The sequence below is a fragment of the Nannobrachium achirus genome (genome assembly GCF_963921795.1).
Source record: "Nannobrachium achirus genome assembly, chromosome: 11".
NCBI lineage: Eukaryota > Metazoa > Chordata > Actinopteri > Myctophiformes > Myctophidae > Nannobrachium > Nannobrachium achirus.
Window position 1 is genome coordinate 50,249,084 of NC_137820.1, and position 25,141 is coordinate 50,274,224.

Consider the following 25,141-nt stretch of genomic DNA (forward strand, 5'->3'; position numbering starts at 1 on the left):
CCGGCAATGTAGAAATCCTGGCCGGCATTGCGTTCTTTAATAAAAAGCCTTTTTATCCGATCGTGTTATGTTTTCCCATGTATTTCCGGACCCATTTTTGCAAGGCCACGCCCACATCCCAGTGTTCAATGGACGGGGTTGGTGCGCATGGGGAACGCCAGGAAATACATGAGAAAACACACCACGATCGGATAAAATGGCTTTTTTATTAAAGAACGCAATGCCGGCCAGGATTTCTACATTGCCGGTCAAGGTAAGCTATCGGTTGTGACTTTATTAAGCACTTTGTTTGTGAAATTTGAACGTTTGTGTAGTTTGTAGACGCGAACGGATTCGCGTCCGCAAACCGAGGTAAAGGGTCAACCAGGACGTACGACCGTCCTGGGCTAGGTCCCGACCCAGTGTTTGGGAAACAGCTGCTCTACGTAAAAAGTGCTTTTAGGAAGGAAGCAGAGTTTCCTGTTACCCCGCTGGTCCGCTAGTGGTGTAAACACAGTGAGCAGAACGGGACGCTACCTGCGGTCACACGGAGTCGAACAGCTCCGAATAGAACCACCGTTCAGTACAAAAGTACCCTGGACGAGCCTGCTGCCACCGTGGAGTTCTTCACATCATGGTATGTAATGTTGTCCGCGATCATCATCAGCTGTGCTACCTTTTTAACCCGGGGATCATGACAGACTGACGTGACGAAATAACAGCTTGTAACTGCAACAGTAACTACGTCGCTTATGGAGCCTTTACTACATTTTTGGGATATGTTGCATTGTATTTTATTATATTCTGCGCAGAAAGGTCATCAGTGTTGTAAAGTAACCAATTACGTTTACTACTGAAGTACAAGTTTGAGTGTTTTTTTTTTTTTTTTTTTTTTACTTTTACTGGAGTATTTTCCACTTTTCAATACTTTTACTTCTACTTTTTCTTAGCCTATGTAAAACATTTGAGTAGGCCTACTTTTCCCACCACTGAACATATCGTAAATCCAGGAGTAGGCCTTCTTATGAGACTTTATTATCATCAGAAGTACTTTGCTTTTCTCCGGCAGGGAACATCGAGCTAACGTCGGATCATTGTTCCTGCGGGGAGAGACCTGTAGCTCTTCTTCAAGTGTGTCTCGAGTCACAAGACAAGGTGGGTGGATGGATGCCCATGACATTACTTTGAGTCAGCGGTGGAAACAGTAGGTCACATTTTTTACTGAAGTAAAAGTACTCTGTATCTCTGTTACAGATCTACAAGCTCAAATAGCCTAGGTATAAAATAGGGTTAAAGTCGATTAATGCATGTTTTATTATAATATAATCATTTATATCTGCAAAGTAACTAGTAACTGAAGTTTTTAAATAATTGTATTGCTATAAAAGTACAATATTTCGATCTGAGATGTAGTGGAGTAGAAGTAAAAGTATTGGAAATTAGAAATACTCAAGTAAAGTACAAATACCTCAAAATTGTTTTTGTTTTTCGGCTCAAACAAAGGGTCAAATTCGTTCTCCTGCTATACCACTAAAATGTGGAACACCCTACCGAAGGCCTTAAAGAAGTGCAAATCCCTACCTTCACTTAGAACCGCGCTGCTGCTCAAAACTGGTAACAGAAAACTTAGCCTAACCTTACCTCCCCCTGACCTTTCTATTGTAAATACCATTTATCTTTGCATTGTGTTTTTACGACTTTTTTTTTTCTTTCTTCATAATAGGCCTACTGTGTTTTATTTGTCTGTCATTCAATGTTATATGAGTTTAAAAAGTACCCCAATTTAAATGAGCCCAAAAGCTTTCTTGAGGTGTCGATCCTTTTACTTGACCTTGTACCAGTGAACTGTACTGTCATGAAACTGTACCTTTTCCTGTGCAAACTTCTAATACAGTTTTCAATCAATCAATCAATACTTAGTGACTGTACACCACTTCTTATAAGACTTTATTATCATCAAAAGTACTTTGCTTTTCTCCGGCAGTGAACATCGAGCACATTTGGGAGGATCGTTTTCTAGCGGGGAGACCCGTAACAGCTCTTTCACAAGACAAGGTGGGTGGTTGCCCATGACATCACTTTGAATCAACCTAAGTATTTTTCTTTCTTCAGTGGTGGAAAAAGTACTAATGTAGAAAGTACTAATGTCAATACTGCAATGTAGAAATACTCTGTAAGGGTGCCCTCACACCAAAATACCTAGAGTGGAATCCGCCAATGCATTTCAATGAGAATGTAGCGTTTTTTTGCAGAAATCCTCTACTGGCAAAACAAAACGCTCCATTCTCATTGAAACGCATTGGCGGATTCCACAATAGGTATTTTGGTGTGTGGGCACCCTAAGGGTGCCCTCACACCAAAATACCTATGAGAGTGGAATCCGCATTCCACCAATGCATTTCAATGAGAAGGGAGCGTTTTTGCAGAAATCCTCTGCTGGCATGAAACCGCTTCACTCTCATTGAAATGCATTGGCAGAACGCGGATTCCACTCTCATAGGTATTTTGGTGTGAGGGCACCCTAAGGGTTCACACACACCAAAATATGGTTGCCAGCGGATAAACTCTTTTCGTGAGCGACTGACTAAAAACACAGAGAGCGCATTCTGTCCCAAAGCCAGTGCCGCGCCTGTCAGTCACTTCCAGAACCCTCCCCATTCCGCCTTCGACTCACCCGATTGGACAGAGTGAAGAAAACAGAATTTGCGTGGAGAATGTATCTGCTCCAGCATAAACGCAAGGTCGGTGTGGCGTGCAGATATCCTCCACTGACATGAAACCGCCCCTTCCTATTGAAGTGCATTGGCGGAATGCCGATTCCACTCTCATAGGTATTTTGGTGTGTATGCACCCTTGGGGTGCCCTCACACCAAAATACCTATGAGGGTGCCCTCACACCAAAGTACCTATGAGAGAGGAATCCGCGTTCCGCCAATGCATTTCAATGAGAAGGGAGCGTTTTTTGCAGGAATCCTCTGCTGGCATGAAACCGCTTCACTCTCATTGAAATGCATTGGCGGAACGCGGATTCCACTCTCATGGGTATTTTGGTGTGAGGGCACCCTCACAAGTAAAGGTCTGGAATTAAAAGTTTACTTGAGTAAAAGTACAAAAGTATTGGTATCAAAATGGACTTAAAATACCAAAAGTACAAATGTATATAAAAAAAAGCAGAAAATAGCAGATCTACAAACTCAGCCGTAGATCAGCTATTTTCAGATGGCCAAAACATATATAGGGCTAAAGTATGTTCGTTTAGTAATAAAAATCTAAATCTACAAAGTAACTATAGAGGGTATGCGCGTGACATCATCATCATACCCGGAAGTTATGTGGGAACGCCTACTGAGTGGCAAAAAAACTACTTTATGGCCTTGACAGCCCATATAGTCGAACAGAAAAGTCCTATCTGATTCATTAAACAACGTTAAACAATGTTAAGCTCACTGTTCCACTCACTTTGCCACTCGATTTGCCACTCGATTTGCCATTCACTTTATACATGTGCATACCCTCTATTAACTACATTTGTCAAACATCTAGTGGAGTAAAAGTACAATATTTGGATCTGAGATGTCGTGGAGTAGTAAAGTAAAAGTATTGGAAATAATCAAGTAAAGTACAAATACCTCAAAATTGTACTAGAGTACAGCACTTAAGTAAATGTACTTAGTTGCTTTACACCACTGCCTTTTTTTTTGCATTTTCTGCCTCACAAAGTGTCATTTTCATAATAGGCTAAATGTACAGAAATGTGTTGGGCAAATGGGTATAAATACAGTGGCAGTGAATCAGATATATTTGATCGATTGATTGAATACTTTATTAACACGTTTGTTAACAGTACAGGTAGTACAGTCAAAGGTTATGCTAAAAGCATAACACAAAGAAGAGCCCTTGTTTACATCGTGGACCATTGGAACATTGTATTTCTTTAATCGGATAATTAGATAGACACTGAGTGACTATAGGCCTGTCTTGTGTCACATCTCATAAGTTTGTTTAAAGGATTGTTAAATATTTCTCTCTAAACAGAGGTTGCTGCCATGTCTTCCCCCACGAGCACCCTGGGGGAAGACTACACCTACAACACCATGGATGTGGAGATGCCAGCCATGTTCGATGGCATGAAGCTAGCCGCGGTGGCCACGGTTCTCTACGTCATTGTGCGCTGTCTGAACCTGAAGAGTACCCCAGGCCCGCCCGAGGTCACCTGCCAGGACACGCCACTAAACAACTTTGTGCTCAAGTCCTGTCCCATGTTCACACAAGAGTGAGTTATAAAGTGTTGAAGTTGTGGACGACTATAGTACTTGTCCGACTTTCTTTCATCCATCTTTCCAGATGAACTTTGTTTTGCAACGGCTACTCCTCCCACAGTTTTGGTGGGCTGTATGTAAAAGTTTCTCCATTGACTTGAAAGTGAAAATGCAAAAATTTAACTTTTCCCAAATATGGAGTTGCCTTACATCATAGATGTCTGACGTCATAGACCACATGAGACTGTCCATACATGGGCATTCCAAGATATGGCCTGAATATTGATGACATCAGGGATCTCCATATATTTGTGTGACTCGCGACATGGCAACCACACTTGCAATTTCCCAGAATTGCATCTTTCTAGTTATATCTCAGCTGTCGGGCAGAAAAGTCAAAAATGTAAATCTTTCAGGAAATGAAAAAGCATCCAGCTGAAGTGGAATTAGGAGGTTTTGGCCGAAGCGCTTCTTACTACTTTTCATTGGTTTAATGTTTTTAACCAACACACAGATGTAAAGGGTGTTCTATAGCACTGATCTATGATCAAAAAACCTGAAAAATGGAGTTAGCTGGTTTCTGCCGGACAGCGACGATATGTGTCTACAGTACTGGTGTGAGTATGTGTGTCTGAGAGTGATCTGGTGTGAGGCACACTTCAGGGAGTGAAGACCGACATTCATGTACACAAAGTGTGAACTACCCACAGAGCTGTCTACAGAATAGCCTGAAAGAGCTGGACGTTCGACTGTTGGACATTGCTCTGACTTCCAAGGGACTTTCCTAGGTTTTGTTCTAGGCTGAAAACAAAGCTTCTTTGACGCATTTGCTGGGCGTTGCTGAGAATTAGTCACTTGTTTCGCTCAGCTACTACCCTGGGTAAATAAAGAACAAAAAAATTAAAACAATTGAAAGTAATTACAATTGCACACACACCCTGTGTAGGTGAAGAGTGAGCACTTTTTAGAGCAGGGGTCACCTTATAGATTTGACCTGAGGCCAAAGGTTCACAAGTGCAAATTCTCTTTGGGCCATGCCAGACTTGTGCAAAGAATCACACGCTCACACACACACACACACACACACACACACACTCACACTCAAACTCACACCAATACTCTAACTCACTAGCATATATGATAAACAGAAGGGAACCACGCGTAACAAAATGCAGGTCATCTGGTGCTTAACAATCAGTCTTTTCAAATGTGTTTTTTCCCAGTCAAATTCTACGTACAGTATAGTATGCATGCTGACCTGCTTTCCGTCCATGTCCAACACGTTATTTAACACGGTTTTCCACCTTCAAGGTGCCGAACGTAAATGATCTTGCACACTGTCGTTTGTAATGTCCTGACACCTATCCCATTTCTCACACCTCCTTTTAGCACTCTTTATTTCTTTTTGTCTACGCTTCTTTAGATTAGATGCGTGTCGTGTTATGTTAGATTCATTGTGTTTACTAGATACTATGTTATTTAGTTCTGTTATTTAAATGGATGCTAGATTTGATGCCACGAAGTTACTTTGTAGTATGCATTGAGAAGGCAGCAAAGCTTTAAAGGAAGCATTGCTTTCTGTCCTTCTGTTTGTAGGTACATTCCTCCATTACTATGGGGTAAAAGCGGCCACCTCCAAACGATTCTGTATGCGAAGATGGGCCGTGTCAAAACCCCCACACCATGTGGCGTCCGCAAGTTCCTCCCCATGCAGGATGGAGCCACGGCCACCTTTGACCTCTTTGAACCACGGGGAGACCACAGCACAGGAGGTGAGGGAACCACCCAATAGGGCTGTCACCATTATGCATTTTTACACAATTGTCACACAAATAATTGGGATTAACGATTTAATTGAACATTGGAACATATGAATATACATTTTTATTAGTTTTTTGCCTTTTATAGGCATGTCAGATATGACACATATCTTAAATATACAACAATTACTGATATATTTGCATTTGTAGATCTGCTATCTATGCTGTTTTTGGAAAATGTATAAACATTTTTCAACATGGAAACGATTATGCAAAATAATCGTGATTAGGCGATTTATTATGTAATAATTGTGACAGGTCTAGAGGTGAGCGAACCACTGAACCTCAAAGACAGACAGACAGACAGACATAAAATTGTGGACTGTCATGGGTTTGTAAATTAGATCATGAGCAGAATAACATCATGTGGTTTTCAGAGCTAGAGAACAGTTTATGGTTGTCTGTCTGCCCCCACCACATGGAGGAGACCATGCATTGCAACATTCAATTAGACATACACACACACACATACACGCACCAAATTCTGGGCCCTGGGTACAAGAATTCACTGCGGGCCCCCCATGAATGTTCTTCATAGGGGGAGGGGGTTTAACCCATTTAGAACGCTGCATTATTACGTATTATTCTGTGCTCTAACTGTTGAAGAATAGCAGATATACAAGCTCACAGCACGGCACCGAGCTCGTAGATCTGCTATTTTTGAAGAATTGTGAGAATTTGTCTTTGAATATTTCAAATCCTTCTAAGGTTTTTTGAGAAAAAAAAAATGTTTCTATGTCAGTGGTGCTCAAACCTTTTCATGTGAAGGACCCCCAAAATGATATGTATTTGGTATAAAAATACATATATTCAAAGATTTGAACACATTTTCACAACTTTTCAAAAATAGCAGATCTACAAGCTCCGAGTGCCACGCTGTGAGCTTGTATATCTGCTATTTTTCAATAGCTAAAGTATAACATAATTAATGCCCCCTCTACCTTGGGCCCTAGTAACTCAGTCCCACTTCCCCCCCCCCCTTGTGACGCCCCTGCACACACACACACACACACACACACACACACACACACACACACACACACACACACACACACACACACACATCGACGTGATCCCACCAAACAGGCGTGTTCAGTTAACCCTCATGCACACACATATACAGTAAACACGTTACGGTAAACACTTCCCGACAGTGACCCCACATCTCTGTTTGTGTGTCTGCATCTGCGTCACCTCAGATGACATCACCATGGTGATTTGCCCGGGGATCGGTAACCATAGTGAGAAGCACTACATCCGGACCTTTGTGGACCATGCCCAGAGGCGGGGATACAGATGTGCTGTCCTCAACCACCTCGGGGCGCTACCCAACATCGAGCTCACCTCACCGCGCATGTTCACTTACGGTAAGCAGGCGAGGACACAGAAAATAAGTAATCCAACATAACAAGACTGTAAGTGTTGATATTGAAATATCTGTTGTTTTTCAAATGTTGTAGTACAAGGGTCTTCAACAGGGGGTCCGGGACCCCTAGGGGTCCACAGAGTTACTACAGGGGGTCCTGCAAATCTTTGTGTGATAGAGGGGAAAAAGAGCAGACTAAGTACAGAGTGAAAGGTCAAGTTTATTAAGTATTGACGGCTCAATTGGTGAAATATCTGAAAACACAAATTGACATGAATCCAAAATACACTGACGATTGTGCTGTCAAACGATGAAACAATATGGAATCTAAGAAAAGGTTGTGGGGTCCCTGCTTCATCTCTCTCTCTCAACTAAGGGGTCCTTGGCCTGAAAACGTTGAAGACCCCTGTTGTAGTAGTTATGTAGTAGTTAGTAGTTATTTATTCTTAAAACAAGTTTTCGCGTAAAAACAAAGCATCTCAGCTTACATGTGGGAGCTTGATTTGATTAAATCTATTTTGGAAATATGTTTAATTTATAAACATTGACATTGCTTTAATATGTGGAATTAACTTGAAATTGTATTGTTTGTTGAATCATTAACGATTTCCCTCCTTCTTCTAAAGCCCCATTGTGCGATACACGGCTTCTACCAATAAACAACGGCTTCTGCGTCAAAACACACTTAGATCCTCTAACACAGGATGTCTGTCCCTCCCTTCCGTACGACACCCTGGCAAGCATCCGATCCTCTTCTCCCTCCTGGCTCCCAAGCTGTGGAATGACGAAGACTCACTTTCTATTATCCACCACAGTCCGAAAACCCACTACTTCGACATACTGTGTATTGTTTGCTTGTCCACAAATGCTTTAGTTGCCATATTGTTTAGACAGATACTAGTTTTGATGTTTAGCCTACCCAGTATCCTAGTTACTTTGTAGCCCTAAATAGTTTTCTTTTCGCTCTATTTAGTTTATCATTTACCTGGTTTGTTGACTAGGGTTCATGCCATTTACGTGTAAGACTCTCTGTATAAGAAAGTCTCCTAAAAAAATTCAATTGTCTTCTCCCAGGTTGTACGTGGGAGTATGCAGCCATGGTGGACTACGTTAAACGCTGCCTACCCCAGAGCATGCTGGTAGTTGTAGGCTTCAGTCTGGGAGGAAACATCGTCTGTAAGTTCCTTGGAGAGAACCGTTCCAACCAGGACAGAGTTCTCTGCTGCGTCAGTGTGTGCCAGGGATACAGTGTCGTCAGGTCAGTACCACCAGGTCATGGCTGTGTGGAAGTACTGCAGCAGTGGTGTGTTCGTACAACTAAACTACATAGTAATTACTTCAGTGGTGTAATAGTAGTGATATTTCGTTGCTGTCAGGTGGAAACCTCCTATGTCCAAAATGTTAAAATACCAGATTTACAAGCTCAAAACACATCGCAATGTGCTGAGTTTTGAGCTTGTGGATCAGCTGTTTTTGCTACATTTTTGTGACACTGTAGTTGGACAAAGTAGGGTTTTAATTTACAAAAAAAACATAAAAAGTTAAAATGTGTAGGTAAGAAGTTTCTGTCCAATTTGCAACAAATAGTAGTATTATCGGTGGTAGTACCTATGGCAGTACCAGTACTACAACTACTATGAGGGTAGTAGCTATACATATATTATTACTATGTGTTTTTCAGTGTGTAATTGTATGTTATTGGTGTGTGCGCCCGCAGGGCTCAGGAAACCTTTCAACAGTGGGACCAGTGTCGAAGAATCTACAACTTCATGATGGCAGAAAACATGAAAAAGATCATTCTGGCACACAAGTGGGTGAATGTTACACATCACACCATTACACAATACAAAAATATACACGACACAATACAAGAAACCATACACAGCATGCAATATACATGACAATACACACACCACGCCACAATACAGACAGCAGCGATACACGTGATGTACAGCACAACACGCCACACCCTACATCCTCGGAATAACAAACGACTGGTTGAACTTGTGTGCTTGTTGTTGAACAGATGCAGTTTGTATGGTATGAGCCCTGGTATGACGGAGGAGCCAGACCTCAGTAGACTCTGCACAGCCACCTCTCTGATGCAGATCGATGAAACCATCATGAGGTACCGTTTGTTTATTTGACCACCTGAACCCTAACGTCCCTATATAGAGGGTATGCACGTCCACTGGGCCCCGCCCCCCTAATCTAGACTGAGTGGCAAAACATTGAGTAGCATGGAACAGTGGAGTTTGGAAGTGCTAGTTGCAAATCACTCAACGGTCCTGCATACCACCTGTTTCTAATTGCACATAATGCAGGAGGCAGCAGGATGTTGTGTTGTTGAAAACGAGTGCTTCCAAACTCTGACACACTCTGAAAAATAAAAAAACCTGTACAGAATGTCTTGACAGAAAGTAGCTCATAACATGCCTATGGTAGATTTTTATGAAACAAAAACTTTGCAGATAGAAAGAGGATAATTCAAGCTTTCAGTACAGCCGCAATGTTTGTGAGTTTAACTTCAGATAGGACTTATCAATGGCAGAAATGAGTTTTTTGCCACTCAGTAGGCGTGTTCCCACATAACTTCCAGCAACAGTGATGTCATGCGCATACCCTCTATTGCGGACATGTCATTAGGGATGGGACGATGCGCGATATTATCGTTTATCGTGATAAAAAACACTCACGATAATCATATTGTGGAGATTTAATATATTGTGATATCGTCCTCCGTCATGCACTGGGATCAATTCACCTTTTATTTGCTGAGCTGCATATCCGGTACCACTTAAACCCTCTATAACTGGTAAAAGGTACTTATAATATACGTGCTTGCTACCGATCTACAAGCTCACAATGCGTCACGTGCGTCATGCGTCACGTTGTGACACATTGTGACGCGTTGTGAGCTTGTAGATCTGCTATTTTTAGGGCAAATGTTCCGCCCCAGGATAATGGATTTTGATAATCATGATGATATCATGAATCGCGATTTCTTTTGTCACAATAATCGTGATATGAAATTTTCATATCGCCCCATCCCTACATGTCATACATTAATAGGCATAACATTCAGTGAAAATAGGCAAACATTTGGCAAAAATCTAGTGCGAAGAGATTTGGTGTAGGTGGGGAAAAGGAATACCAACCCCTGGGGGACAACTGTCAATGAATATGTAAGGTTTAAGTGCTTAATTAATAACGCTTTTGCAACTTGTGTTGCAGGAAATTCCACGGCTACAGTTCCTTAAAGGAGTATTATGACCAGGAGAGCTGTGTTCAATACATTCATAATGTGAGTCTGGTATTCATTCATATACTGTACTGTGAATTGTTGATTATTATTGTTACCATCAATCATTTCTCACACACACACACACACACACACACACACACACACACACACACACACACACACACACACACACACACATATATATATATATATATATATATATATGCGTGAATCTTCAGATTGTGTTATTGAATGTCAATATTGTTATTTCTGCAACTTTTACTACTACTGCTCAAGTACCATTATTACTAAAATAATAAAATAAACAACTATAATAAAAAAATAAACAAAACACTGATGATGCCATGTTCCTGGTCTCAGATCAGTGTTCCTCTTCTGCTGGTGAATGCTTCAGATGACCCCCTGGTTCATCCCAGTCTACTGGCCATCCCACGCACATTTGCTGGTATGTATGTGTCTGTGTGTGTGTCATTATCATATTGTTGTGCACTATTTGTGCATGAGACAAGTGCCACCGCAATAGTTTGACGGGACTTGTTTCCCGTCTTTCCTGAAAGTTCTTTCCTGCAGGAAACCTTGGTGTGTGTGCGTGCGTGCGTGCGTGCGTGTGCGTGTGCGTGTGCGTGGACAACAACAGTACAACGCGTACTGAGCCTGTAGATCGGCTATTTTTGTGATTATTTGTATGACGAAGTACATAGGGCTTAAGTGGTTAAGTGCTGATGAAGTCTTACCTCCACGGCCAGACATCCATCCATCCATCCATCTTCAACCTCTTATCCGGAGTCGGTTCGCGGCCAGACAATCTTATTGAATTATTCAAGGCCACACGATCCCTCAGCACTGGGTGTCTTTGTGTTTGTTTATTAGTGTGTGTGTGTGTGTAGATCGGTCTCCGTAGATGTAGATCTGAGATCTTGACCTTGTGTCTTAATGAAGGAAACGGGAATATTCTGCTCTGTAGAAGTCACAACCTTATCTGTACTATAAATGCCCAGAGCTATGAGCCATGAGCCACGGTGTGGCTTAACTGTTATGGTTTGTTATATTGCAAATTTTGCAATTGAAAAGTAGATGAAGAAACGGGTTAAACTCTTAATTAGTTACATTCCAAAAGACTCCCGACATCTCCTATTACTGGTGTTTGACTCGTATATTCTCTGGGTATTCCACCATTAAAATGTGTACATTAATTGTTTATTGGTCTATGAGACATTTCTTTCTTCTAACAGCCAGGGATTTCTTATTCCAAAATTGCATTGTAGTACAGCATGAGATTAAACACCAACTTGAATGTTGTACCTGTGTCTCTAAGGGAGAGTGTTTTCTGCTGGTGTTTCAGTCCGAGTGTATCAAAGGGTGCGTTCGGAAATGCGCACCGGGTGTGTGCTCAGTGTAGTGAGTGCCTAAACCCAACCCTAATCCTTACCCTAACCTCAGTAAAACTATGCCTAAACCCAACCCTAACCCTAACCTTAACCTCAGTAAAACTATGCCTAAACCTAACCCCTAACCCTAACCACACCCGGTGCGCATTTCCGAACGCACCCTTTGATGCACTCGGACTGAAACACCAGCAGAAAACACTCTCCTGTGTCTCTAAACCAGCACACAGTTATATTATGAGCTTTAATTTGAACTTCAAATGGATCCATTTGATTCCATTCATACGCTCTCAGCGTTAACACATTGTAGTGTGTTCGTTAAGAACTGGAATCTACTGTATGCAGGTACTTCTTCATACTGCCTTCTAACTAGGTTCTCAGGGTCATGGAACTACAAATAAGGTACAGAACTGATGGATAGAATTCAAATTAATGATTAAGTATCAGTTAAAACCATGTAAACAAAGAGCTATGACATGAGCACATCCTGTCACAAATGCTTCACATGAATTACATGCACACACCAAACTATCTGGCTAGCCCATACAAACACACTCTCAGCACTGACCAAACCTGTACTCGCCTGCACAACACATGGATTCCTTTAACATTCACTTCGTCTTAAACTATGTCTCTTTCTGTCTCACTCACCAGCAGACTAATGGAACAGCTCCAATAATAAGTTACCATTATTGCATACCTCCTCCCGTATAGGTGTGTAATTATTTGTTCTTGCTGTGAGTTATGGATTTAGTCAGGGTTTGGGAGTGTCCGAGAGCATGCAAGCAAATGTCTGTGTCTACTAGCTATGCAGAGTGTCATGAGTCATGCATTTTATTTCCTCTTCCTCTACTGAAACTAATGGGTGTAGCATCTACAGTACCTTCCACCTTTACACTGTTATCATGAAAATATTCGTGTCACTGTTGAGTGATTTACTGTAGTATTACAACATGTATTTAGTGCATTGGTCTGCTGGTGAATTTGTGCTTCTCTAAGTAAAGGCCGTACAACCTAACTTGAAGAATGAGGGAATGGGTGTGTTACGCTCGACTTAGTGAATACTTGTTAGTCTCCTTATTCCTTACTCTGTTGTGTGTTGTGGGCTTTTGGTGACACCGGCCAAATGTCAAGTTATATTACAGCTACTACCGTAAAATATTTACTTTGTGTGTGTGTCTACGCCAAGTAGTGTGAGAGGTGAAGTGTTGGGTGACAGAAAGAGAAAGCAGTTGGCCTTGTATTTCCTTGGGGAAACTCAAGGTCCTGGCAGTGTGTTGATCACACAAAAAAGAACACTGCCGTTTCTGCTTCTTTTAACAATGCAATCTGGGTTTATTTGACTTAATCTGTATTGTAGAGTATGATGGCACATCTGAAGTGGTTGGAGGTGGTCTCTCTACTTTCCCAAAGATTCCCTGTGGATCTGTTGTCAGTTTTTGGCAATAACTGTCGATGGTAGAAAATGTATACTTAATATCGGGGGTCTTCAACAGGGGGTCCGGGACCTCTAGGGGGTCCTCAGAGTTACTACCGGGGGGTCCTCCAAATCTTTGTGTGATTGAAGCTTTTTTTTCTCCTTTAACCACTTGAACCCTAAGGTCCATATTCTGAGAACTTTAGCCAAATCAGATCTACAAGCTCAGAACGCCTCGCGCTGCGATCGGCTATTTTCGGGCAAATAGGTTTGGTGTAGAGGGGAAAAGGTACAAGTTCAAGTACAGAGTGAAGTATTGACGGTTCAAGTGGTTAAATATCTGAAAATACTAATAGACAGACATGAATCCAAAATACACTGATGATTGTGCTGTCAAACGATGAAACTATATGGTATCTATGGGTTGTGGTGGGGGTCCCTGCGTCATCTCTCTCTCTCAACTAAGGGGTCCTTGGCCTGAAAACGTTGCCGACGACCCCTGCTTTATATATATTTTGTTGTCGTTCCTAACAGAGAAGAAGCAGAACGTGGTGTTTGTCCTGACGCAGCACGGGGGTCACCTGGGCTTCTTTGAGGGGGCGGGGCTTGTGCCTCAACCTCTCACCTGGATAGACAAGTTCATCGTCGGCTACGCTGACATCATGTGTCAGTGGGAACGGAACCACCGGCCGCCCTGCCAGAGGGACCAACACACGTGCACAGACCACACACACCAAGCGTAACGCCTGCTCGTGAGATGTGCGCCCAGACACACACACACACACACACACACACACACACAACACATGTGCTTCCAAAGCACAGTATAAGTTGAATGTATGCTGGTTTATGCACACATACAGCTGTTAAACAGTATGTGTGTGGGGTGATGGGAACTGTTCACAATGTGTGTGTATATATATATATATATATGGACCCAATCAAATATTTTTGACCAAATACCTCGATATCGAAATCACGGCGATATTGTGGGGATGACTATTGGTGCTTGCACAAAATATTTACGCAATGGGATTTTTGATAATCATGCCTATGTATAGGCTATAATAACTGTTGGTGGAGGCAAATAATAGAAGCGCTAGAACAGTCAGGAAAATTACATCAATTTACTTTAACTGTACTACTTATGCCATATCACAATATTATGATATCTGATTAACACACACACAAATACAAATTAACATACATAAATCTAAAAAAAAAAGAACTTAAATTCTACCTCTTCCTGTTCTTTTGACATAGCTGTTGCTGGCCTACAGCGACTCTTTCTTACTGCCTTTCAAACACACTGTTTTTGGAACACATTTTGTATACAACTGTCGGTGCTTAAGTTTGTTGTGCAACAACTTTAAGCAGAGATACTGGCCTCTTTGAACCAAACGATGTCTCTTTCAAAACTGTATGTTGCCTTCTACTGCTGCTAGTGATAATGTTGCCTCTACTACTATTGCTGCTAAGGCTGCTTTTGCTACTAATCATGATGATAATAACAAAGCACTTAAAGTGTTGCACAAAGTTCACTTCAGAGCCGATCAAAAGACGACAAATAACATGGCCGTCAAAAGTAATAAATGAAGTATTTTAGGACATGACACTGACAATCCTTTACTCTTCGATGAACATGGCAGTTGATTCATGTTTACACAATTAGTCTTACAGAGATAAACGATAGACCTACATGTTACTACTATAGCCATTAGCTACATGACCAAGCTGCACATTCAATGTGGTTTAACCACTTGGAACCTAGCATCCCCATTCTGGGGGGAACATTCACCAGAAATAGCTGACATACGACCTCACAGTGCATCGCAATGCAGGCCATTGTGAGCTTGTAGATGGGCTATTTTCCACAAAGAGATTTGGTGTAGAATAGATGCTCGAAGAAAGCGGACCAAGTACAGAAGTATTTGTTTACTAAGTATAGAACGTTTAACTGGTTAAATACTAGTCATTCTCTGCTTTTTTTGCACAATGGACCTGCCTGAGTTGAGCCTGTTGCATAACACAACATTTTGTTGTTCTTTGCAACTCTATGAGAACAGATTTTGGATTCCAAATCACTGGTTGTGAAACATTGTTTTGAATGCTGTTTTAAGCGTTACCATGTTCCAAGGCCCTGCTCATGGGTATTTTAAAACTATGACACCCTCTGCTGTTGATTTGGAGCATTCCTTTTAGAGCGTGTTGAGCAAACTGGGTGATATTTGGGCTATTTGAAATTATACTCTTATTCAGATCAACTTAACCACATGGAATGGTCTCGTGCTCTTTTTGTGCTTGTATTTCATATTTCTGTTAATTTCATTATTTGTCTTGTCTCTTGTTTATTTATGAGGTTAAGTTGTTATGTCGAGGACAGATTTTAACCATTGAGTCCTGTAGTGTACTGTATGTCGCCTTAATTTTTACGTCACACATGGTTGATGCTGCTCTTCAGGATTTCACACTTATTTAACAACCTGGTCCATTAGCTTTGAATTGTCAAAAATGAGTGAAGAGTGCTATGATATCAAACTGCCTACTGAAGGTGTTTTTTGGCAAAACCAGGGTGAGACGATGGTAACCAATATTATAATCAGGTCCAAGGCCTTTAATGTAGGCCTTGTTCATCTGGAAGAATAAAACAGTTCAATATGAATTAGCCCTACATTAAAGGCATTTTAATTTAATGAAGAGTGCCTTTGGCCTGATTTTTATATTGGTCCATAAGCCTGTGGTGTTTTATTTACGATCCTCCAGGTTATAGGCAATGATCTTTGGACCAAAATACTGTATTGTTCATGACGTAGAGGTCCCGTTTAATACATAATATAAACGTAATTTTCTACTTTTCAAAGTTCTGTCCATGAACCTATAAAAGTTGGGTGAGGCTTTATGTTGTCTCCAAGGGATTTAAAATGTGTTGACTTTAACAATAAAAACAAATCTCTAATGAAAATCATACTTAAAATGTCTCGGTTTCTATTCTGAACTGTTCATTACAAACCAGGGTAAATATTGTATCTAGCTTGGCTATATATTGCTCCATGTTCTAATACACTTGGGATGCTGAGGATTAGTAGGCCTAGGCCTTCTTCGATTGGATGTGGAACAATCATGAGCTTTAATTACGTAAATGTGTCTGTTAACATGGATTAATTCAATGCAAATCTCCCACACAAGCTCTGTTGAATCACAATGTCTACAGCCCTAATGAGCAAACCCACGACTGGAAAACTGGGTGCTGCATAAATGCATGCGAATGCAGCTTACAGTTTGCTTTCTGGACAGACCTGGTTTAAAAGTATAGTTTGTTCACTCTATTTAGAGTGGAGTCTAGGCTGTAGAACAGCTATAAGACTACTATAGTAGATAGTCACAAGTGTGTTTGAAATTAACTAAGGTAATACCCCTGAAGAGAAATGAACAACATTTTCTGTGACCAATTTCTGTTATTAGAAGATTATGTATCTGAATTGGGGTTTTATCAGGGGTGACATTAAGAAAGATCAGGAAAAGTGAAAAAACAGAACAAAACATTTTAATATATGACAAAACTAAGGACATTTTCTCTATGATTTTAGTTAGTTTTAGCTTTGTAAATAGCTTTGTAATATTTTTAAGTGTTTTTTTATTTTACTTGAGTCAACTCAACCCACCCGCACATACTGTACACACACATACATCATTTAAGCTTGGCTTCCACAAATACTAAACTAAAGTAACTTGACTTAGTCTCACCACTGTAAAGAAGAACATGTTGTGGAGAAGGCCTCTGAACTGAGGCATCCCATGTCCATATGTGTGTGTTTATAAACCTACATAATGCTTTAGAACAATATCACGTATTATAAAATATGTTATAATTACTTCAAGGTCAAGTATTGTAATACTTCCTAGTTGTACATTTTGGGAGGCTGTGTCTGAAATCACATTCTGTACTAACATACAATTTAATATGCCAAATTACTTTTTAGTATGACGGAGTGAAACCTGCTGGTTAGTAGATACTAGGCTAACAATTGTACTGTGTAGTATGTAGTAGCCATACAGTACTGTACATGAGTATACTACTACATAATGGTCTTCTTGCACAATATACAAAATGGCTCCTTGAATGGTGGTTACACCACATTGACAATTCAGCTAGTTGACTGACATTATCCCACAAATTAATTATGAAATTCAGAGCTTTCGTGATCCATTTCTTTCAATGATGATTAAATAGTTCTAATGTAAGATCATGCCCAACTAGTTGATGGGGTGTTTTGATAATTTCACCTTTACTTTTTGTTTATACCACCAGTATCATGGTCAGTATCATGTCAGTGCATGGTCAGCATCACGGTTAGTATCATGGTAGACAAACAGAATATCAGGCAATACGATTATATACAGTTTATTGTACACATAATTTCTCAGCAGTGACATTCTTCATGGTGCAACAGGTAGCACAAGGGTGAAACAGAAACTCCATAATATTCATGTCCAAGGACAGTCAAAACACAAACGAGACAGGCACTTGTTGGAATATCAGCTGTGGAGGTGGGGGGCTGTGTGGGTGGGTGGCCTAGTAGTCCTGACAAAGCACAGCTCAACAGCACATGACTGCTTGTACACTCTGCTGCTGAAATCAAAGCTAGCTCAAATCCATTTACAGTCCATTTAGCTCAAGGAAAGAGCCAATGGGATTTGTCATGTTATGTGTGGATTTGTTTAAGTTTAGAAACAGTTTAGGTGATTGGCCATTTTAACCATGGCATCCATGGTTTATTATTTAAATAAAATTCAAATTCTTTAAATTAAAAACAAAAAGTATGTTGAAAGATAGTGAAAATAGAAGGTCTACAAGCTTACAACGCATTGTGATATGCGACATGTAGATCTGCTACTTTTGCTCTTCATTATACAAGAATGTATACAGGGCTTCAATGGTTCCATGGATAAATAATCAATCAATCTTCAGAGCCAGGCCAGGGCCTTCAGCCCGAAGGAAGTCCAAGCTCCCTCTGCCCTGTTTAGTTGTGCTTTGCCCAGATCCCAGATTTACAAAAGCCCAGGATACGTGTCTTCTCTTTAACAAGACATCTGCAGATTTTGACTCTCTGCACTCTAAAACAGTGGTTCTCAAACCTTTTCGTTCCAAGGACCCTCAAATTGATAATATGTTTGGCCGCAGACCTCCCATTTGAAAATGTTCCGTGTCAGGGACCCCAGAAGAGAAGATACTAAAGTAGCAGATGTACAAGCTCGCAGCGCCACAAAGTGACGCGCTGTGAGCTTGTAAATCTGCTATTTTTTATCCAACGTAAGATATGGATAAATGGGGTAAAATGAGTGGTTGCAGTATTAACAAATTTAGCTGGGGACCCCCAGAACCTACCATGTATCCCTAGGGGTCCTTTGAGAACCAATGGTCTAAAACACAGTCTCTGAACGTTTGGTTCGGGGCACACCAGAGGTCCAAATAGACCACTTATGGGTCTTGGGTGTACAAAATGGAACCATTTATTTTGTATCTTTTGGATCCCAATATATACTGTCAAATTGTCAGTGTTACTTTAACTATGAGAGAGTACATACTGTATGGAACCAATTGGACCCTTACCCATTTGTACACTCGTAAGGGTCTATTTGCACCCCCTGGTGGTCCCCGAACATGACATAGAGAACCCTGGGTCTGTAGGGAGGGAGGTTGTGAGAGTCTGGAGTCCCAGCCCGACCAACAGTGAGGGTGTTCAGAGGACGTTTAGTCAAACAGCTTGGCTGCGATGGCTTTGCCATCATACTTGGGATTTTTTCCATCAAACTCGGCAGGGAGGATTTCAGGGTCGAAGTCTTTGTAGTAGTTTTCCAGCTCATCTCCATGGACAAAGACCTAGAGTAAATAGACACATAGCAATAGATCAGGGAAGGCTGGATCCTTTCTGGCCCCTCAAGTGATGAAATAATCTGAGACAAATTCCTGCCATTGAGTTTGGTTTGGGTTCTATAGTATGTAGAGCACCGTCTCCAAAACAGTAGGTCGGGAGTCTCGGGACCCATTTGTGGGTCACGAACACATTTTTACAACTCGAGTAAAAATACAATTTTCTTTTCCTACATTTAAAAAAAAATATATATATATATATATATATATATATATATATATATATATTTCAAAATATATATTTTTTAATCATTATTATCAAGAAATTCCATAAATAAAAAATAATAATAATTAAGAAGTAGTGAAAATAGATGATCTAAAGCTCGCAACGCGGCGTGAAGCGATGCGTTGTGTTCACTAGTGTTCACTAGTGTTCACTAGCGTTCACTAGTTCTGGTCCCGGGTAAATGTCTAATCTCTCTTTCGGGTCTCGACCTGAAAAGTTTTGGAACCACTGCTATAGAACCATATAGAACTCATCCAGAACCATTGAGAGCCTTTGGTTCCTACTTACTCTCTCCAGTAGCTTGCCCTTCATGAGAGGTTTGACCACGTTGTAGGTGGTGGTGAAATACCAGGGCTGGTGGATGAAGTGAACAGCCTTGAAACGAGCAGGGAAGGAATCCTGGGGCATGGAACAAAAAGAGGAGGGAACAAATGCAAATACTGATTAAGCATTGTGCTGTAAATGTTTCATCCTATTGTTGCACAGGGTCAGATATACTACAGTTTGTTCATGATGATCTCAAGTTACATTAGTGCAGTGGTTCTCAAACATGGGGTCGGGACCCCAAGTGGGTTCCCAGATTATTTTGTGGGGTCGCCAGATTAGCTTAATGTCATTTTTTTTCTTCACTCAATGGTAAACAAACCAGCACACAGTAAAGGTGTAATACAAGTGTATACAGGCTATCTGCACGTTTATAAAGTGACAATTTAAGGACTTTCAAGACTGTTTTAATACCAAACTGGGCACTCTACTGAGCCACTGCCGCCATGTTAGTATCATGGTCAGTATCATGGTGGTATCATATCAGTATCATGGTCATCATGGTGACTAGTATCATGGTGGTATCATGTCAGTATCATGGTCAATATCATGGTGACTAGTATCATGGTCAGTATCATGGTGGTATCATATCAGTATCATGGTCATCATGGTGACTAGTATCATGGTGGTATCATGTCAGTATCATGGTCAATATCATGGTGACTAGTATCATGGTCAGTATCATGGTGGTATCATGTCAGTATCATGGTCGATATCATGGTGACTAGTATCATGTCAGTATCACGGCGACAGGGCCTGACATCCCTGTATTCAGTGGTGTCAGAGGGGCCTGATATTACAGACATGATCAAAAATGGACGGCATTGTGCAAAACCCAAATCACACTTGGTGTGAACAGGTCTTTATAGGCCTATAGTCAGATTCTAGGGCGAGGGCCTGGGTTGTGGGGTGATGATTATGAGCTGCTAGGTCAGGTGCTGATCTACCTGTAACATGTCCACCATCTTCTTGAGCTCCGTGGGTTTGATTCCTGCAGCCTGCTGCATGGTGAACCCTTTGAAGTTCTCAATGATGCAGAAACCATTGATCTGCGTCTCCTCGTTCTCCAGGAGCTTCTCCAAGATCACACAGTATGCACGCAGGATCTATGGAAACACACACACACACACACACACACACACACACACACACACACACACATAGAGTCACATGAGTTACACCTTGTGCCCATGAAGTCATGGTAGTAGTAAAAGGTCAACATAAATGGTCTACTAGTCTACATCTACGTGTGCACGGTAGATGCACTGTGGGATGTAGTGCTCCGGATTGGATCCTGACCTCATCGAAGGTGATCTCCTCGTAATCCCAGTTCTCGATGTTGAAGAGTAAAACGATGCGTCCGTACTTGTCTCTGCTGGACAGGATGCCAGGGTAACCGGCCTCTATGGTGCTGCGGACAGCTTCTGGAGTCAGGTTCTCAAACAGCTCCGGGTAGTCCCTCCTGAAACGCACGTACCCTGAAAACATGCACACACGCACACACACCATGCATATCGTCGTTGTCGGGTGAAAACCATGTATGTCCAAAAATCGACATCGTTAATTTTTATCATTTAAAAAAATGATCTAAACTAGTGAAAACAGCCGATCTACAAGCACACAACGCCTCGCACCGTGAGGCGCTGTGTGCTTGTAGTTCTGCTGTTTTCACTACTTTTGTGCGACCGCCGTATGATGAAGCAGGGCTTTAGTTTACGAAAGAACGTACACATTTGAAACTTGGAGATACGAAGTTTCCGCTCGACAACGACGATATGGTATATTGTATGTTAGGGTTGGTGTATGTTGCTCTAGGCCAGGGTATGTGAGGAGTAATGTAGATTAGTGTGCTGTAAAAGCAGGGAGAGGTTGAAAATGTGCAGAATGAGTGGTGAGGAGTATCGAGGTGGATGAAAGGACACAGAGGTTGTTTGTAACAAGATAAAATAAAATTAAACAATGTGCAGGTCATTTTCTAACCATGACATAGTTTAAAACAATTTTCGTCTTGTTCTATTCTCTCCGTTTTCTCTAAAGAACATTGTAAACACAGTTTAAAAATCACACCCGTGTGAACTGAGCGGTGGTCGTGGAGGCTGCGCAACAGCAAAACAAATATATATATATATATATACCTGTATATATATATTATAAAAAATATTAAAACAATATTAAACAAAATATTAATAATAAAATGCATGTCACTCAGGCCGCCACTGGTATCCATCCTTGTGGAGGTGATAGTGTAAATAAATTATTATCATAATTTAAATATGAACTATCATGGTTTGGCTCTGTCTCCGATTTGGTCGAGTTACCATTTGTCTATACAAGTAACATAACAACCATCTCAGAGTTCTGTAGTTCCCTATACCTACTGTAGACTCACCCTTCATAAGGTCGAAGGCGCGGGACACGTCGTACTTCCTGGCGCGTATGAAGCGGACCAGCACAGCGTCAGGTTTGTCTCCAAAGGTGTCCTGGACGCCCTTGGCTAAGTCATCTCCTCCGTCAGCCTTCTCCTTGATAATCCCCCTCAGCTCCTTCACTGCAGACACACGCTTCTCGTCTGTCTCTAACAACTCATCCTTGGCCTGTTGGAGTCAAACCACAGCAGACGGTTACCTGGATATCCAGGCCACTGCCAAGAAACAATTCTTTTATTTTTATTGTATTTTTGTGTCCAGGGGTGTGGCACCAAATTCTGGGCCCTGGGTACAAGGATGCACTGCGGGCCCCCCATGAATGTTCTTGATATGGGGAGGGAGTTTAATCCATTTAGACTGGGAACGCATTATTTTGTGCTTTAACTATTGAAAAATAGCAGATATACAAGCTCACAGCTCAAAGCTCATACAAGCTGCGAGATTGTAGATCTGCTATTTTTTAAAAATCTTGAAAATTTGTGCAAGCCTTTGAATATTTCAAATCCTTCTAAGGTTTTTGGAAAAAACCTGTGTTTCTATGTCAGTGGTGCTCAAACCTTTTCATATGAAGGACCCCCAAAATTATATGTATTTGGTCACGGACCCCCATCTCAAAACTCAAAATATTTAGTTCCAGGGACCCCCCAGAAGCTAAATTTGAGTTAAAAAATACATATATTCAAAGATGTGCACACATTTTCACGACTTTTCAAAAATAGCAGCTCTAAAAGCTCGCAGCTTGCTACAAACTCAGTGCCACTTTCCCCCCCCTGATCTAGTGTTTGAGTGAACCAACGGCTGTCACCTTCTGCATGGTGTGGTCTGGTACTTTGGGAGAGGGTCCAAACACTGGGCCGTGATCTTTCACTGTCAGACGCTCCAGCTTGGCCCTGAGAGCCTGCTCCTCCTCTGACACCATACGGAATGTTCCACTCTGACAGCACACAGGAGATACAGGAGTTATTCCGAGTTATAATGAAGAGGTTATCATTTTTGTTGCTAGACAGGAGTTGTTTTAACACGAGTTACAATGAGCATTTTGCACAATCCCCTTCAAAAATGCTTAAATTTTGGTGTAACAATTACCAAACTATAACTCTCACTAAAGACGTGGAAGTTGGTCAGCGGTAAGTGATGTTGAACCACGTGAGTCAGAGAAGAATGTTTTCCCCACTACAGTTTGCAGTTTCTAAATCAATAGGCCTCAGTGTTGTTAGGATGTTAATCTGACTCACATGAGTCCATGTGAACCGTAAATACAGGTTTTTACAAGTCTTCTTGTAAAAACCTAAGGTTGGGATCAGGGATTAGCGGCTAGAAGCTGCTGTTGACCACATCATCGGTGGGAACAAGCAGCTTTGGTGTTGTGAAATGTTGAGCCACTGGTCTCATGTTAGGAGGTTACACAATCATTACTGGTTGAAGATCCTTACAGGCTGTTGGCCAAATGTTTAATTGAGAGCCAAGGAAGCCTAGTAGTACTGTAGTTAGTTATTTAGTTGGAATTATCTCCCTGAAATAGAATATTCATTGGCTCAATCTCTGCTGCAGCCCCTGAGCAGGGCACATGCTGAACCTCAACCTGCGTACAGTACTTTAAGCTGCTCTGGTTAAACAAAATGTGGCTAAATGTCTCCTCACTGAATCAACACAATAATCTACTTCATGCACTTTCCTTCCTAAATTAGCTCTCAAGCTATCTTGACTGATTTGATTTGTAAATTACAATGATTTGCATTCCTATACCTATGGGCTATGTCCCAGGTTTCCATAAAGTGGAATACCCGTTTCCTGTTCTGGTTCATTTCCCCATAGAGCATCGCAGCGGAAGTGGATTCCTGGGGTCACTTAATATTCCCCATTCATTTTCGCCATAGACTTTTACAAAAATATTTATAACAATTGTGTTAAGCCTCGAACCAAGCCATCCAGGATGGAGGTGAATCATGACCATATAACCTTTTTTTCTATGAAAAGAACATTTTGAAAATCGCTAAACAAAGGGTAGTTATTAAATGTAGTATATAAAATAATGTAATATTAAAATATGTTTTCACATAGGATCAAAGGTTATATGATCATGATTCACCTCCATCCTGGATGGCTTGGTTCGAGGCTTAACATAATTGTTATAAATATATTTGTAAAAGTCTATGGCGAAAATGAATGGGGAATATTAAGTGACCCCAGGAATCCACTTCCGCTGCGACGCTCTATAGCTTCGTTTGATTAGCACCGGAACAGGAAAAGGTTATGCCACCTTCTGTTAACCCTAAACATAACTACAGTTATGCACAGAGCCAAAACAAATATTGTTTAGAAATGTCAAAGGTCAGACCTAGACCGCAGATTTCATATAAATAAAATGATACACCTATAATTCTATATCAACCTCTCTACCAACAGGAGGATGGTGGGACAGGAAATGAACTTCTCATAACTACTTGTGTTGCTGTTATTTGACTACAAGTATGTAAAAAACAAGTCCCTATGAAGCCACTTTCCGAGTTCAGATCTAGTTCACCACCCATGTTCTAAGATCACAGGAATTGTGTGCAATTCTGTGGGTCACAGTATTTCTTACTGTTGGTTGCTTAGCTTACCATGTAGGTGATCTAGGAACTGAATCTTATTTAGTTGAACTTGCAAGTCACTTTAGATAAGAGCATCCAAAATGTAATGTAAAGCAAAGGTATATGTACTTACTACGACAGCCATGTCTGCTGGTCCTTTACAACTGCT

General features: G+C 41.1%; 2 protein-coding genes across 3 annotated transcripts; one reads left to right on the plus strand and one right to left on the minus strand.

The window, feature by feature from the left end:
• Positions 1-489: 489 nt before the first annotated feature.
• On the plus strand, positions 490-16,404 carry abhd2b (abhydrolase domain containing 2, acylglycerol lipase b). Of its 2 annotated transcripts, XM_080736646.1 has the most exons (12): positions 490-616; positions 1,049-1,134; positions 1,964-2,034; positions 4,015-4,252; positions 5,835-6,010; positions 7,258-7,425; positions 8,499-8,682; positions 9,142-9,234; positions 9,451-9,552; positions 10,659-10,728; positions 11,050-11,134; positions 14,026-16,404. In XM_080736646.1, the coding sequence occupies exons 4-12, from the start codon at positions 4,026-4,028 to the stop codon at positions 14,232-14,234; spliced, it is 1,314 nt and encodes a 437-aa protein (XP_080592772.1). In that variant the 5' UTR covers positions 490-616; positions 1,049-1,134; positions 1,964-2,034; positions 4,015-4,025; the 3' UTR covers positions 14,235-16,404. The 2 variants fall into 2 exon arrangements, with proteins under 2 accessions (XP_080592772.1, XP_080592773.1); XM_080736647.1 differs by lacking the exon at positions 1,049-1,134 and having other exon boundaries at positions 497-616.
• Positions 16,405-19,243: 2,839 nt separating this feature from the next.
• rlbp1b (retinaldehyde binding protein 1b) lies at positions 19,244-23,330 on the minus strand (the record flags this gene model as incomplete). The annotated part of the gene is made up of 6 exons (XM_080737492.1): positions 23,205-23,330; positions 22,363-22,567; positions 21,273-21,451; positions 20,921-21,079; positions 19,938-20,048; positions 19,244-19,372 (listed from the first exon to the last, which is right to left on the minus strand). Exons 1-6 carry the CDS (start codon positions 23,316-23,318, stop codon positions 19,244-19,246), a joined length of 897 nt encoding a protein of 298 aa, XP_080593618.1. The 5' UTR covers positions 23,319-23,330.
• Positions 23,331-25,141: the final 1,811 nt, after the last annotated feature.

Bases quoted from the DNA above. Each gene is read 5' to 3' on its own strand.
- abhd2b (XM_080736646.1), top strand. From the start codon at position 4,026: ATGTCTTCCCCCACGAGCACCCTGGGGGAAGACTACACCTACAACACC. The intron at 6,011-7,257 runs GTGAGGGAACCA...GCGTCACCTCAG, and splicing joins GGGAGACCACAGCACAGGAG to ATGACATCACCATGGTGATT. The intron at 9,553-10,658 runs GTACCGTTTGTT...CTTGTGTTGCAG, and splicing joins ATCGATGAAACCATCATGAG to GAAATTCCACGGCTACAGTT.